The sequence below is a fragment of the Macrobrachium nipponense genome, chromosome 41 (assembly GCF_015104395.2).
Source record: "Macrobrachium nipponense isolate FS-2020 chromosome 41, ASM1510439v2, whole genome shotgun sequence".
NCBI classification, from domain to species: domain Eukaryota; kingdom Metazoa; phylum Arthropoda; class Malacostraca; order Decapoda; family Palaemonidae; genus Macrobrachium; species Macrobrachium nipponense.
The window spans coordinates 54,957,825-54,971,543 of NC_061102.1; the positions used below are offsets into that span (position 1 = coordinate 54,957,825).

At 40.5% G+C, this 13,719-nt stretch overlaps 1 protein-coding gene across 4 annotated transcripts in view; it reads left to right on the plus strand.

The window, feature by feature from the left end:
• Nucleotides 1-13,719, plus strand: part of LOC135212771 (decapping and exoribonuclease protein-like) — a 202,819-nt gene that overhangs the window by 84,050 nt on the left and 105,050 nt on the right. The window contains exons 1-2 of one of the 4 annotated variants that reach the window (XM_064246540.1): nt 5,224-5,376; nt 8,921-9,155. In XM_064246540.1, coding sequence (XP_064102610.1) covers nt 8,931-9,155 — 225 coding nt within the window. In that variant the 5' untranslated portion in view covers nt 5,224-5,376; nt 8,921-8,930. Of the gene's footprint in view, nt 1-5,223; nt 5,377-7,648; nt 7,847-8,920; nt 9,161-13,719 lie in introns of those variants that run through there. The other 3 variants (XM_064246541.1, XM_064246539.1, XM_064246542.1) reach the window with 3 other exon arrangements.

A 13,719-nucleotide genomic window follows, 5' to 3' on the forward strand; every position in this document is an offset into this window, starting at 1 on the left:
TATGCTATAAAAGAGGCTCCTTTCTTGGGTATTTGCACCTCTTCGCAAGGAGATTTTTCTGGTCTTGTAGCTGCAGCCAGATGCTTGGCCTTTTCATTGGCGAAGATTTTGTTTTCTGCCTTAGAGTTGGCACATCTTTTGAAGAGCATTTTCAAGGTCTTTGAGGTTTTCCACTTTCTTGACTGGTTCGTTGGTGCTCTAGCCCGCAAGATTAGGTCTTGCCCTACGCTTTCGGAGAACCTCTTGGTGGACTGGATGGGAGTTTCTTTCAGCAAAATAAGTGTTAACCTCTGCAACCACAATTTTTCCTCTACCTCACAGGTCACTCATTTTGATGACATATGGAAGTAACATGGTGATTGGCACCGTACTAGAGCAGGACACAGATGATGGTCATTATCTGCTGGTATTCTTCAGTAAGAAGCAAACAACAGTAGAACAGAAATACTCAACTTTCGACAGGGAACTTCTAGCAGTTCACAAAGCCATCAAACACTTCTGCCACATGCTCAAGGGATGATAGTTTGTGCAAACAGACCATCGACCCTTAGTTTACCCCTTCACAGTCAGCAGATGCATGGTCAGCATGGCAACAGCGTCACCTGTCGGCAGTAGCTGAACATCTCTGCACTATCAAATACTTGAAGGGTTCAGCAAACACTGTGTTAGAAGCACTATTAAGAAACTGCATGAATACCATCCAGGTCGGGATGGCCTATCCCAAAATAGCAAAAGTACCAAGAGACAATGTGAACCTACAGCAGCTGTGATGGGACAACCCCTCCCTTACATGGAGTGACCTGTCTGTCAACAGTGGAGAGATGATCATCAACTGCAATACGAGTTACTGACACCCTCGGTCCTACCTGCCAGAAGGCCTTGGAAGAAAAGCCCTCGCACTCGCCCACAACGTGCCCCACCCATTAGGCCGGTCAACCACCAGAATTATAGCAGAGCAGCACATCTGGTAGGAAATGAAAAAGGACAGAAAACTGGACAAAAGAATGCAATGTGTCATACGTCAAAAATCACAAGATATGTAGAGAGATGAATAGGAGAGTTCCACACAACAAGTTGCCGACTCTCACACATCCACATTGACATAGGAGGACCCCTACCCACCTCCAAGTGGTGCAAGATACCTGTTCACCACATTGATAGAAATACCAGGTGACCCGAAGCAATACCAATACCAACTGACAGCGGAAAGCTGCATGAAAGCTCTTATCAGATGGGTCAGCAAGTACAGAGTCCAGCAGATCATTACAAGCGACAATGCCGCCAACTTCACATCCGCCTTCTGGAATGCCCTCATAGAAAGTTTGGGGACAAAGATAACACACACAATGGTCTACAATCCAGAAGCTGACGGCATCATCGGCCTAAGAACAACACCACACGCAGCATTCAATGCGTATCCAGCAGAAGTCCTATATGTCCAAGCAGCAGATGAGCCCAGCATCCCCATCCATTACCCAAAAAGCAGTAGGACAGATAATGCTAGCCAAGACAACCTACCACTTGACTGGGAAAATATACGTACGTCCCCAACAAGCTGCAGAACACAATTTATGCGTTCATACAGGTAGATGCGCACAGCCCCCCCCCTCTCCCCAGCCTACTCAGGACCGTACTGTATCATCCATAGACAACACAAGGCCTACCAGAGGACAGAAGAGAGCAGGACAACGTGGGTCTCTATCGACTGCCTAAAGCCAGGATACCTCCTGGAAACTGACCTACAACTGTAAGCTTATCCAAGGGGGGAAGTTCTGTAGTGTCCCCATATGGACTTACACACTGTCATCTCACCTGACTCGGTAATCTTCTCACATCATCATCTCCGCAAAATGTGTGGACACGAGAAACAGCATATGCCACACATCTTTTATACACATATGTTCTTTTGTATTATTTTCTTGTTAAATGTATTATCATCACCATATGCGTTACCATGTCAGCATTTCAACCATATGTACCATAGCTTCAGTCATGCCTTGTATATCAATTTATATGTATGTACTCATTTGTCAACAAACACAAATGATTGTATGATGACCTCTGTTTTTGTTTGCCTGGTGTCAGGTGCTACATTTCTGCTCACAAGCATTATTGACATGTCTATTTGTTATCCGAGTTATTCAGTAAGTTTGTAGACAATGCCTTGTACTCACGCCTTTGCTACAATAGCCACCTCCTTGGAGTGCGGTATAAGATACGAACTTGAACATGTTTAAAATATTTTTCATAAAACTATGCATGTGCCCCAGAACACATCAAGTGTGGAATTAGCAGCCTTATTACCCAATAAAACATACCAATTTCCCTTGCCCAGCAATGCCTATGTTTTCTAAGCAGACTTATGTGCAATAGGATCAGCCATTAAAATGATTGAAGATATTAAATCACAGAAATTTGATATGTATAATCAAGGCCAAACATGAGTGCTTTTGACTATTCAGTGCTCAAGAGAGTAGAAAGAGGGAGTTGGAAAGGTTGGCCAGGAAGATAGAGACTCGGGTAATAAAGGAGATGAAGTAAAAGGATCTTGCAGTTGGAACAGGGAAACACCCACATCATATATATAACAAGAAGTTAAGTGAGACAGGTAGGACAGCACAGTTAAAGAAAGGAAGCAGGAATGGAGGTAAAGTCAAAGGTAAAAGGTGGGTGTAGATAGGGGGCAACACTACAAAACTCTTTACCAACGCCTACAGTGTACATCATGAAGTGCACAGATTGGACTACTACCCCATGGGAACTCGAAAAGTGATATAGAAATTCTTCAGAATTGTAATTAAAAACTGCCCTTGCATAACAAAATTTTCAATTCGCAAATTATACAAAGAAGGTAATGGCATAGAAATATGTTGGATTCCTGCCTATGAAGGCATTAAGGAAATGAAGAAGTTGATAAAGCACAAAACTGCAACTACTATGATAAGATGATGATGCAAAGATATTCCATTAGTTATTATATAACCTCTCTAAAAGCTGTATAATCAATAAATAGCCGAATATCTGGTACAGTCAACTTGGTATGACACTTTCAAACAAATCAAGTCCAATGTTGGAATATGGAATTCATCATATCAAAAGGATATACTTACATGAATTTTGACATGTCTTAGAATAATTAGTCAATCTTGTTTGACCAGATGGATTTTGATATATTGCATACGTGATCCAGTCCCTATACTTTAAAGCAGTGGTTCTTAAACTGGGGGTCTGGCCCCCTAGGGCACTGTCAGAAATTTCCAGGGGGAGGTGTGAGCCTTAGTGAAAAATGAATTTTTTTTTTTTTATATTCGTTATTCTCTTAACAAGAGCAAGGAACTAATATTCAGAAGTTTATGAAAAAATGTAAAAGAATTGCCTTATAACTTTAGTTTCCTATAGTCTACTAGTCTAGTTAGACTCGTTGGGATTGGCATGTGTTGTGATAATTTACTTCCCTCCCTATCCCTCGAAACCCCTTCTCTTGATTTTTTAATTTTTTATTTTCCTTTAAAGGAGAACTTATGGTTAATAGCCATTCAGTTTCGTTAAACAGAACTTTTAATAAGCTAAAAAATTAGCCATTGCTCAAATCTGTACGTAATCCCATTATTTTACAATTTAATTTCAAAGTAGAGCCAAGTACTTCATTGGAGAGGGCCATTTCTCCTGGATTCGACCATGTTACCATCTGGCAGATTAGTACTGATGACGTGGTGCTGCGGTCGCCTCAATAACAAGAGCAGCAAAGCACGCATATAGTGTGTTCGTCCTCGGTATTGTCCTCGTGTTTTAGGTCAATTGTCATTCAAATAGCGTCAATTTAGCCAACTTGTATGGCGTTTGGTTGTGCCAATACTTCTGGCCAGTGTCCAAAAGGCACAACATTCCACAGGATTCCGTCAAATAAAGAAAAATCAGGTCGCTGGCTGATGGTTCTTCGAAGGGAGGATATCAACATAAAATCTTTCAACCTACAATGCAAACCATTCTCTGTTCGGACCATTTTTTGCCAATAGATTTAAAAGATGACATTAGGAGCAGGGTATTAGGTATGACTATGAAATTTATTTATATAATATGTTTTGGAACTTAATTTCCCTCTGAACAGACCACGGTACCAACGAAGATAGGGCGGCTGTCTACCGCTATCTATACTATGGTGCCTCCACTTGTATGCATTTGAATTGAAATTTATTCTTGTCAATTGCCATGTGCGTGGTGTGATGGGGTGAATGGCAGTTTTCTAAATGTGTGTGTGTGTATGTGTGTGTTTGTGTGTGTCCATGAATTGATGAAGGCCTTCACTTAGTCCTTTTTAACTAATTTAATTAATGGGGTTTTAGAATTTAGGGCTGTACATGCCTCACTAGGCATACTTCAGGCTACTTCTTTATTTACCATTTCAATCATATATTTTCAGCTAACAAATACAAACCAAAAAGGATATTATCTAAAGATGCTGTTCCCTTCGAATAGTTCCGCCTGTCTGAGCCTACCGCTACATGACGTCACGCATAATAGATGAGCCACACAAAATGGCAGCGCCCATGGTGCAATAGAAAATTGGTTGTAAAAAATAAGAAAACGCCCTTTCCAAAAACTTTTTCACCCGGGGTAGTTAAATAGAATAATACTACTTATGGAACAGCTAAAATGCAACATAGTTTCCCCATTAAATCTAGGAGGGAATTTTACTCCTAGATGCAAGAGGGCATGGAGGAAAGGACCAACTCTCTTAGAAGGGGCATGGTAATAAAAAGATTAAGAACCACTGCTTTAAAGCAACATTAACTGTTAAACAATTTTTGTGTAAATGCCCAAAATATAATTGATGATGAATGTGAAGTTTGCGATACAAATCAGTTTAAGGAAATTTTCAACTAACCCAATTATAAGATGTTTAAAGAGTTGTAATTTAATGTAAAGAATCTGAACCGGTTAAAATAATTATTTTTTTTGGTCCAGTCCTGTGAGAGTTAAGTAAATTTTCTCTGTGAGATGGTTAAATTTCTTAATGATAATAATGATGATAATCAAGGTCAATGCAGAGACATGATCATTGTTGAAACTGCCATGGTCTTGGTTTGCCCATAGTGTTTTGGATCACATGAACAGCCTGATCTGTGATCTACAGATCAGAACGGTTCCCTGCTGTCTATTAGGTTGTTAAGCTCCTTCGTCTGCCACTAATGCTTTAAACTAAGTTTTATGCACAAGAACTTTCTCTTACAGATGGAGTTGTCAGTGTATGGGCTGACAAAAGAATTCCTTTGGAGAAATCCGGACAAGAAGGTACTTCATTCTTGTCCAAGGAGTCTTGCCCCAACCTCTTGTTGAACACACTTGCTGACTTCACTATTATCCAATGATGAGAAGGTAAACTTTCAAGAGTCCTAACTTTTGAGTGAACTGTGTATTGAGAAGATTTGTCAGGCTATCTGTACTTTTCTCTTAACAGGTTGTGGTTGAGTAATCTCTTTGCAAAATAGGTCAGTTTTGGGATCCAATTTACTCTTTCCAAAGAATGTAATATAAACAAGGGGTAGGATCTGCGTGGTCTGTTTCCTCCAGCATGCATATAGGCTGTTTCAAGAACTGACACCCTTCCCTTTCTTAGTTACCTATTATGTTGTGGCTTACCCTTCAGGACCTCCTGAACCTCTGGCACTGTCAGTAGAAGTGAGGGCATCGCTGTACGAAAATGGACTGGAAGTCGTAGCTGACCACTCTCCAAACTTTTGGAAATCTTTTTTGGTGAAGTCAACTGGTGCTAGAGACCAGTCATCAATATCTCTCTCTCTCTCTCTCTCTCTCTCTCTCTCTCTCTCTCTCTCTCTCTCTCTCTCTCTCTCTCTCAGCTTTGAATGAGTTTGTACTCAGTCTCGTTTCAAGTTTCATGTTTGTTTTTATTAGAGAAATGTCTTTATGCACTTCAGTGAATCAACAGTTCATGTACCGTAAGATGCCCATCCATCAGACCTCCAGGAAGTACTTTTACTCTTCTGCAAAGAGACTTTACAAGCTCACATCTCTGTGCTGCAGGCGAGCTTAAGTCTTTGCCCCGTCCCCCAGTTGTTAATGGAAATGTTCACCCTGGTGTCAGCTTGGGCACATTTACAAAGAATATGATTTCTGCATTATTTAGATTATATGTTAGTTCTGGCTTCCTCAGAGATGCAATTGCTCTGGAACAGAGAACTGCTCCTCCTATTTTGTCACAATCTTGTGCTCATGGTCAACTGGGTTCATGCCTAAGCTGCAGGCAAGTGCTTAGGTATGCTGATAGACACAGTAGCAGCAAGAGTATTTCTCTCAGTCTCTTGTGTCGCAAGCTCAGGAATGGCAGCTCAATTCCTGCCACAAGAGGAACAACCAGCTTGACTTGGTAGGTTGTCCTCAGTCACCTATTCTCAGATGCATCAAAGGAGGGACAGGGCCTATTCCTGGGAGGTTTCTTTGCCTCTGGCATGTGGGCAAAGAGTGAACCTCATTTGCACATCAACATCTTGGGGATGCAAGCAGCCCTGAGATCATGAAATGGGTCACTGTTATGTTGAGTGACAACATGGCCATAGCGGCTCACCTCAGGAAGTGGGGGATTGGTTTCCTTTCACCTCTGCCAATTGGCTAAGCAGGTGCATGAGTGGGTAGTTTGCCATGCCATTGAGTTGTCAACCAGGTTCATTCCAGGCAGGAGGAATATCTTGGAGGACCAGCCCAGCTGCCAGTGGGAGTTATTAGGGATGCAATGGTCATTATATCCTCACATTACAGAAGGGCTCTCTTCCACCATTCCATCTGATTTACCAAATAATCAATTGTGTGTTTGTCACTCCAGAACTTAGATAACCCTGTTAGTTACTTGTCCTCATGTTAAGTGGAATCCCAGTCTGTTAGCTCTTCTGATTGAGGTGATTAGAGATTTTCCCCTTTGGCCTACTCTTCTCTATCAGCCTTACAGTTTGAGGTAGCCTTAACTAATGTGTACTAGGGAGTGGACCATTTCAACTGATTTCAGCAAATTGCAGACTTACAAGTCCACCTTCATTGAGACACACCCCTCTTAGTACCTGGATCAGATCTTCTGACTGGACAGCATGGACCTCTCTTGCTAGAGTCGTCCAGATTCAAATAAGCCTCAAATGTTTTGCCATCCTTGTTGGCCTCAGCCTCAGGAGCGGAATGTGATTCTCGTCCTCTGCAGCCTAACTCTAAAAAAACAATAGACCCCAGGAGATATGCCTCAAAGGGAGACATCACCTTTGCTCTGTTGCCTTGGACCTTTATACTTGTGTGGTTCTTAGATGGGGTGAGGCGGGATGGGTTACTTTAGCTCTTTCCGACTTGAGTCCCTATCAATAGGACAACGCTTGCTTCTCCAATTATTTTCCTAAAATGAGAGTTCAGACATATACCTCTGGCTCAGGGCCCTAACAGTTTTACAGCCCTTTGCCAGATTGTATAGCAGGTCACTGGTGTTGTGACCTTGAAAATGTCATATGCAGTTGGTAGTTTAACTTGCCAGTCAGTTAAGAGACTACCCTCCCACCTAAGGAGTGGGTCTTTTACATAAAAGGCAACGGTTTGTATTCTTGTAGGAACAAATCACAAATTTTCAAAGCATGCATATTTTTCCCAGGTGTACAAATCAGATCCTGTTATCACAATACAAACTCAGCCTTCCATAGCTCCTGATGTCGAAGGAAAAGGTGTTTGCTCCTGACAGATGATTTGGGAGGTGGGGGTTTCGCCACTCACTTGCCTCTCTCCAGTTAACAACCTTATTATCAAGTTTCAACAACCAATTCCAACTTGTGCCGAGGAGTGCTCCTACATTAATGATTAGGTATGGTTTGTAATACTTAAGAAAATCACAAATTACTTTGAAAATTTGTGCTTTTGAAAGTATAACTTAGAATTAACAAACTGAACCATAAAGCTGAGGTAGCATATTTGTTAAATATGGATTCTTAAAATATAGGTAGCAATTATGTTAAGTAAACAACACTTAGTGATACAACATAATGATAAGAATATCACATACAGTATAAGGTAAAATTAATCTGCCTAGAGTTAAACCAGCTAGAAGGCACTGGCTCTTAAGGTAGACTACAGATAAGCTGACACTAACAAACACACTGTGAAATTATCAGTTAGTGAAATTTCAGAAATGAATTCCTGCTTAAATAGAAGTCAATTAACTATCCATAAAAGTATTGAAAAAAGTAATTCACTATAAGTAAAGAATATAAAGTAGGACAGCAATTACAGATAGCAAGCTAACATAATTGATATCTAGAATAAAAACAGTGTTAGCAGGAAGAATAATTTTCTTTTACTAGATAAGTAGTTAATGGCTTACAATAAAAAAACATGAAAATACTGTGTTTGATCATTCTTAAGAATGAATATACAAAAATGCTAAATACATTAATGATCCATAATATTTACTTCACTACTCAGAAGTTAAATACTTTATACAGGACATAAAGAGGTGTTTAATGTTTTACCAGTGAACTGGAAAACGTGATAATCTGCGAAGTACTCTTATTTATCTCACACTTTTTAGTCTAACATTAGAAAATAATGTAAAAATGAAATACATTAGCATTAAACCATACGTAGAAAAGGAAACCCAATTATTCTTGCTGAAGAAAATAAGGTGTGGTGTACTCTAGTACAGAGCTGTTGCCATCGTGAGAGACATAAATTATGAGGTTTGTGGATCGATACTTTATGGGCCTGATGGTGCAAGTGCTGCATGAGAAAGCCCTTGTTCTCTCATATAAAAACACCGAGTCTTGGGAATATAGCGAATGCAATTTGGGCTTATTATGATTGATGATATTAGTATGAAGAGATGTAAAAAAATTTTTTTTCTTTGGCTTGGTTGTAACTTTTCCTTACATGTTCATTACAGCTGAAGAACCATGCATCATGGTCATCGAGAGAAGCGCCACAGAGATAGACGTGAATTTGCTGTGGAACGTAGGGTTGAATTTAAAGTGCACCCACGTGGAAAGTATGATTATCGGCAGGCTGATTTGAGAAGACCTATGTTCATAGGAGATTTTTCTTTAGATGATAACAGGCAGTTTTGTCACGACAAGAGGAACTTGAATTATATTCCAGTTGATTTCGAATCTACGAAAGAGGTATGGTGGGTATCTACAACACAAGTTCTAGTAATTCAGTTATTTTATATATATATATATATATATATATATATATATATATATATATATATATATATATATATATATATCAAAAAGCAGTTCATTTACACAATCGGAGTTTTAGAAATGATAATGTCCATACAACAAATAAATCTTCTATTTTACTTTTGTGTTAACATCTGATTGATAGAAAAAGACTGAAACTTGTGATATGGAGAAATTTTTAGCACTCATTAATGCCACTTTTATGTTTTTATCTTATTTTGCCATTTAAAACCTACCCTGTTAAAGCATAAAAGTTCTCATAGTAACTTATAAACACACACACACACATACTCACACACACACACACACACACACACACACGCACACACACACATATATATATATATATATAAATAAATATATGTGTATCTATCTATCTATCTATCTATCTATATATATATACATATATATATATATATATATATATATATATATATAGATATATATATATATCTAATAAAAGGAGCCCATAAAACACCAAAATATAGAGAAAAAAGTACTATATTTCAGAGACTGCTGTCTCCCTCTTCATAAATAATATATATATATATATATATATATATATATATATATATATATATATATATATATATATATATATATGTATATATATATATATTATATATAAATATATGATGTATATCTATCTATATATATCTATCTAATATATATATATATATACTATATATATATATATTATATATATATATATATTATTATATATATATATATATAATATAAAAGGAGCCCATAAAAACACCAAAATATAGAGAAAAAAGTACTATATTTCAGAGACTGCTGTCTCCCTCTTCATCTACCTGAAGAGGGAGACAGCAGTCTCTGAAATATAGTACTTTTTTCTCTATATTTTGGTGTTTTTATGGGCTCCTTTTATTAGATGGAATTCTGTTGTTACAGAACATTTTTACCAGTCATATATATATATGAGTAAAATCACATTTACTGTGATTCGTATACATACATCGAGGTACAAATGTCCTTTAACATCTAATTCGCTCTACCTCGGAATTAATATATTTTCATATGTGTTAACCGAAGGGGAATTTTATAGACGATAAGAAATTTGTCGGCTCACGGGCGCAAACCCATTGAACCCAAAAAAATTCAGAATGCACAGTGAAGCCTTAAACCACAACGGTGTGGTTTAAAGCTTCACTGTGCATCCTGAATTTGTTAGGTTCGATGATTCGGGCCCGTGAGCTGACAAATTACTTATCGACTAAAAAATTCCCCTTCGGTTAACATGTATGAAAATATATTAATTCCGAGGTAGAGCGATTTGGATATTAAAGGACATTTGTAGCTCGATATATATGTATGTATATATATATATATATATATATATATATATATATATATATATATATATATATATATATATATATATTTATATATATATTTCGTATGAGCCTGGCCTTGAAAGAACTACGATACGTAAACAGGAAAAGTTGAGGGAGAACAAAGTGAATTTCTTGAACTTACCGTAAGAAAGGATTTATAGTGATAATTTACTCTAGAGGAAAGGTCGCCAGAAACTCAGCTAAATACTTTACAGCTATTTGCCTGGAGAAAAGTAAATGCTACTGGTCCCCACGTGGACTTATAATCTCTCACAAATGGATAATAGCTGGCTCAAAATGGAATTCGTAAAAGCTGGTTTCATAATCTTGGGTAATGCAACACTTGCGGGCAGACAGACGTGACACGTGACTCAGGGAATCTGGAAAAGGATCCCAGATTACACAAGATAAAAGAAAAAATGACTTCTTTGATGGAGTTACAATTATTCAGTTCTCTAACACTGGGGAAAAGGAACTCTAATGTTTCACTGAGGTATGCAATGACTTCATTTGTCTGGGACGATCACACAAGGGGAAGCATGCGGCCATGAGGCAGTGAGAGGAAACAAAGGGATGAGTTCTTTTTAGAAGTTTGAATTGGGAAAATGGGGATCAAATAGATAATAGGATGTAAGGGACTGGCAATATGCTGTTTCACAAGACGTACCTGGAGGCCATGTTCAGTATGGACCTTTGTAGAAAATGTGGCGCCCGGCTTTGTCTTAGGTCTGGGTCCCTTGGCGCGCCAGTACGCCATGGATAGGCCTAAATGTGGGAAGGCTGGCTGCAGACATCCGTCCGAGGTCACGACTGGAGCTTACTGAGGCAGATCGCAGGTGTCTTGCCTGGGTGTTGGGGTCAGCTTAACCCCCCACGAGCAGGGCAAATCCTGGAAACAGAACATACAGCCAGCAGAGGGTTCACAGGAAAAAGAGCTTAAGATATAGGCCTAAGAAGTACCAGTCTGCCTACATCCTTCCCTTGGAGATACGGGTTTTGGTTTCCCGCATTTACTAAAAATCAGCTGATATTTAGAGGACTATGGCTGCTTCTTTTATAACTAATATTAATAAAAAAACTGCTGGGAAGGCGAGGCGTTCAATAAACGTAGCAGCTCCCCCTGTTAAGAAGGCATTCACTCCCTTTCGGGCGTGAAGGCCTTGGTTTAAATAAGTTGATCGTCTCGACTACCCAGTTCTCCTACTCTAACTGAAGTTTTTTAGAGCAGCGATACAGCTAACTACAGTGGCCTACCTAACTTATAGGTGGAGATGCTAAGTGTACTAACTTATTGGATTAATGTAGTTTAGCCTAAGTAAGAACTACTGGTTGTCTGTGACGACAATCTACTCTACCCCTAGATAAGGTTACTTGAAAATTCTACTTACTACTAACCTAATGCCCTGGTACTAAATCATTAGCCTAACCTACTCATTACAGTTAATTAGAGATGCAATCATTCCAGAGTGTAGTATGCACAGCAGTAATGTGTCGCCGGAATTGTTAAAATACATGAGGTGAGGTAATGATGCGTGAGGATGATGAGTGGTTAGTGGAGTGCCAGGATGGAAATGCAATGAGGTAATTATGACATTTACATGAGTGTTAGTATCACAATTTCTAGGGGTTAGAGGGTTAGTTTACTGGCAGAGATCAGGCTGGCTACCTTCTTTGGGTAGGTGCCAGGATCACACTGCAAATGAACGTGACACTGTACCTCGGGCACAGGTGTCAAGGAGAGCATGTGGCTCTTTTGTTAGTATGTTAATGACGTCCCTTCTTCTTCTTCTTCTTCTTATTCCTCCAGGACCTGGCTATACCAGTCCTTGGAGTAGACGGCGGCGCCGGCTCTGGGGTAAGGCCAGAAACGCCGTCAGGAGCAGCGGCAGTGGTAACCTGAGGGATTGCAGGAGGACACCCTACTTCGGTATCTGCAGCAACCGTCATAGAGGTGGAACCTACTGCAGGGGAGGCCCTCACTTCAGCTGCTGCAACAGCCGTCGTAAGGGGAAAACTCCAGGCTGACTCCTGGTCGGGCAGCTCCTGGTTCTCCAGAGGAGGCGAGAATGTGAGGTCTGCCAGAGGTTCATCCTCGGGCGACAGTGGTGAGGGTGAAGAAGACTCATGGACTTTGGATTGGCCATGGGCTGCGGTAAGCTCCATGCCTGTTGGAGGATCTCCGGTAAGAGGATCCTTGATAAGGTTAGGCGCCGGCGCTAGCTCGGGGCCAGGCGCAGAGGTCAAGTTCTGTGGTGGCTCTACGTCCAGGCTGGACGGAGCTTGGCACTGCTCAGTGCTGCCAAGTGGCACTGGCATAGAGTTGAGGTCGACTGGACCTGTGACGGGAACCGGAGGTGCAATACCTCTCAGCGTGCCCTTGGAAATGGGAGACAGAGGCTCCTGTCTCTTGTTGAAGGCTAAGCCTTGTGGAAAATGGACAGTGTCCGCTGCTGGTAGTCGGCTAGGGCACCTAGGCCAATTCGTGGAGTGCCCTAGTACGTTGCAGGTTTTGCAACGGAACTGTGAATGATCAATCTCCCTCCATGGTAACGGGGGAGACTGTTGGTGGACGTACTTCCTGGAGGAAGTAGAATTTCGATTACTCCTTGCTTTGGGGAGATTGGTCGTGGGGTTAGGACCCCTACGCTTTTTGATCTGTGAGGGAGACTTCATGTCTTGCCCTAGGAGGAGGTCGTAACCTCCTGGAATGTAGCTTGCAACTGCAAGAGTACATACTCTGGAGAAACGAGGTCTGGTGACCCTCAATTGTACGGTCGGAAGGATCAGCTTGATATGGTTGATACCTTCAATGGTGATTAAATGACGTCTATCGACGTTAGCCCCTCGGGGAACTCGGTCTTCCCGTATCAGGGAGATTTGAGCGCCAGAGTCGTCGTAGGCTCTGACGTGGCTTGGCTGATAATGACTTTGGAGGGGTGCGACGGTTATAGGGCCCTTAGCTGGGGGTCCTAGTGAAGAAGGATTGGTAAGTGCCATTGCGATGGCGGGAATATTGTGATTTGCGCACCCTCCTTAGTTGGCAGACATGTGACCCTTGCGGCCACAGTCTCGGCAGAACTTGTTCCAGAACCTCTTCCGTGGCACTGGACGGTAAGGCTGAGATGGCCCCACAGGTT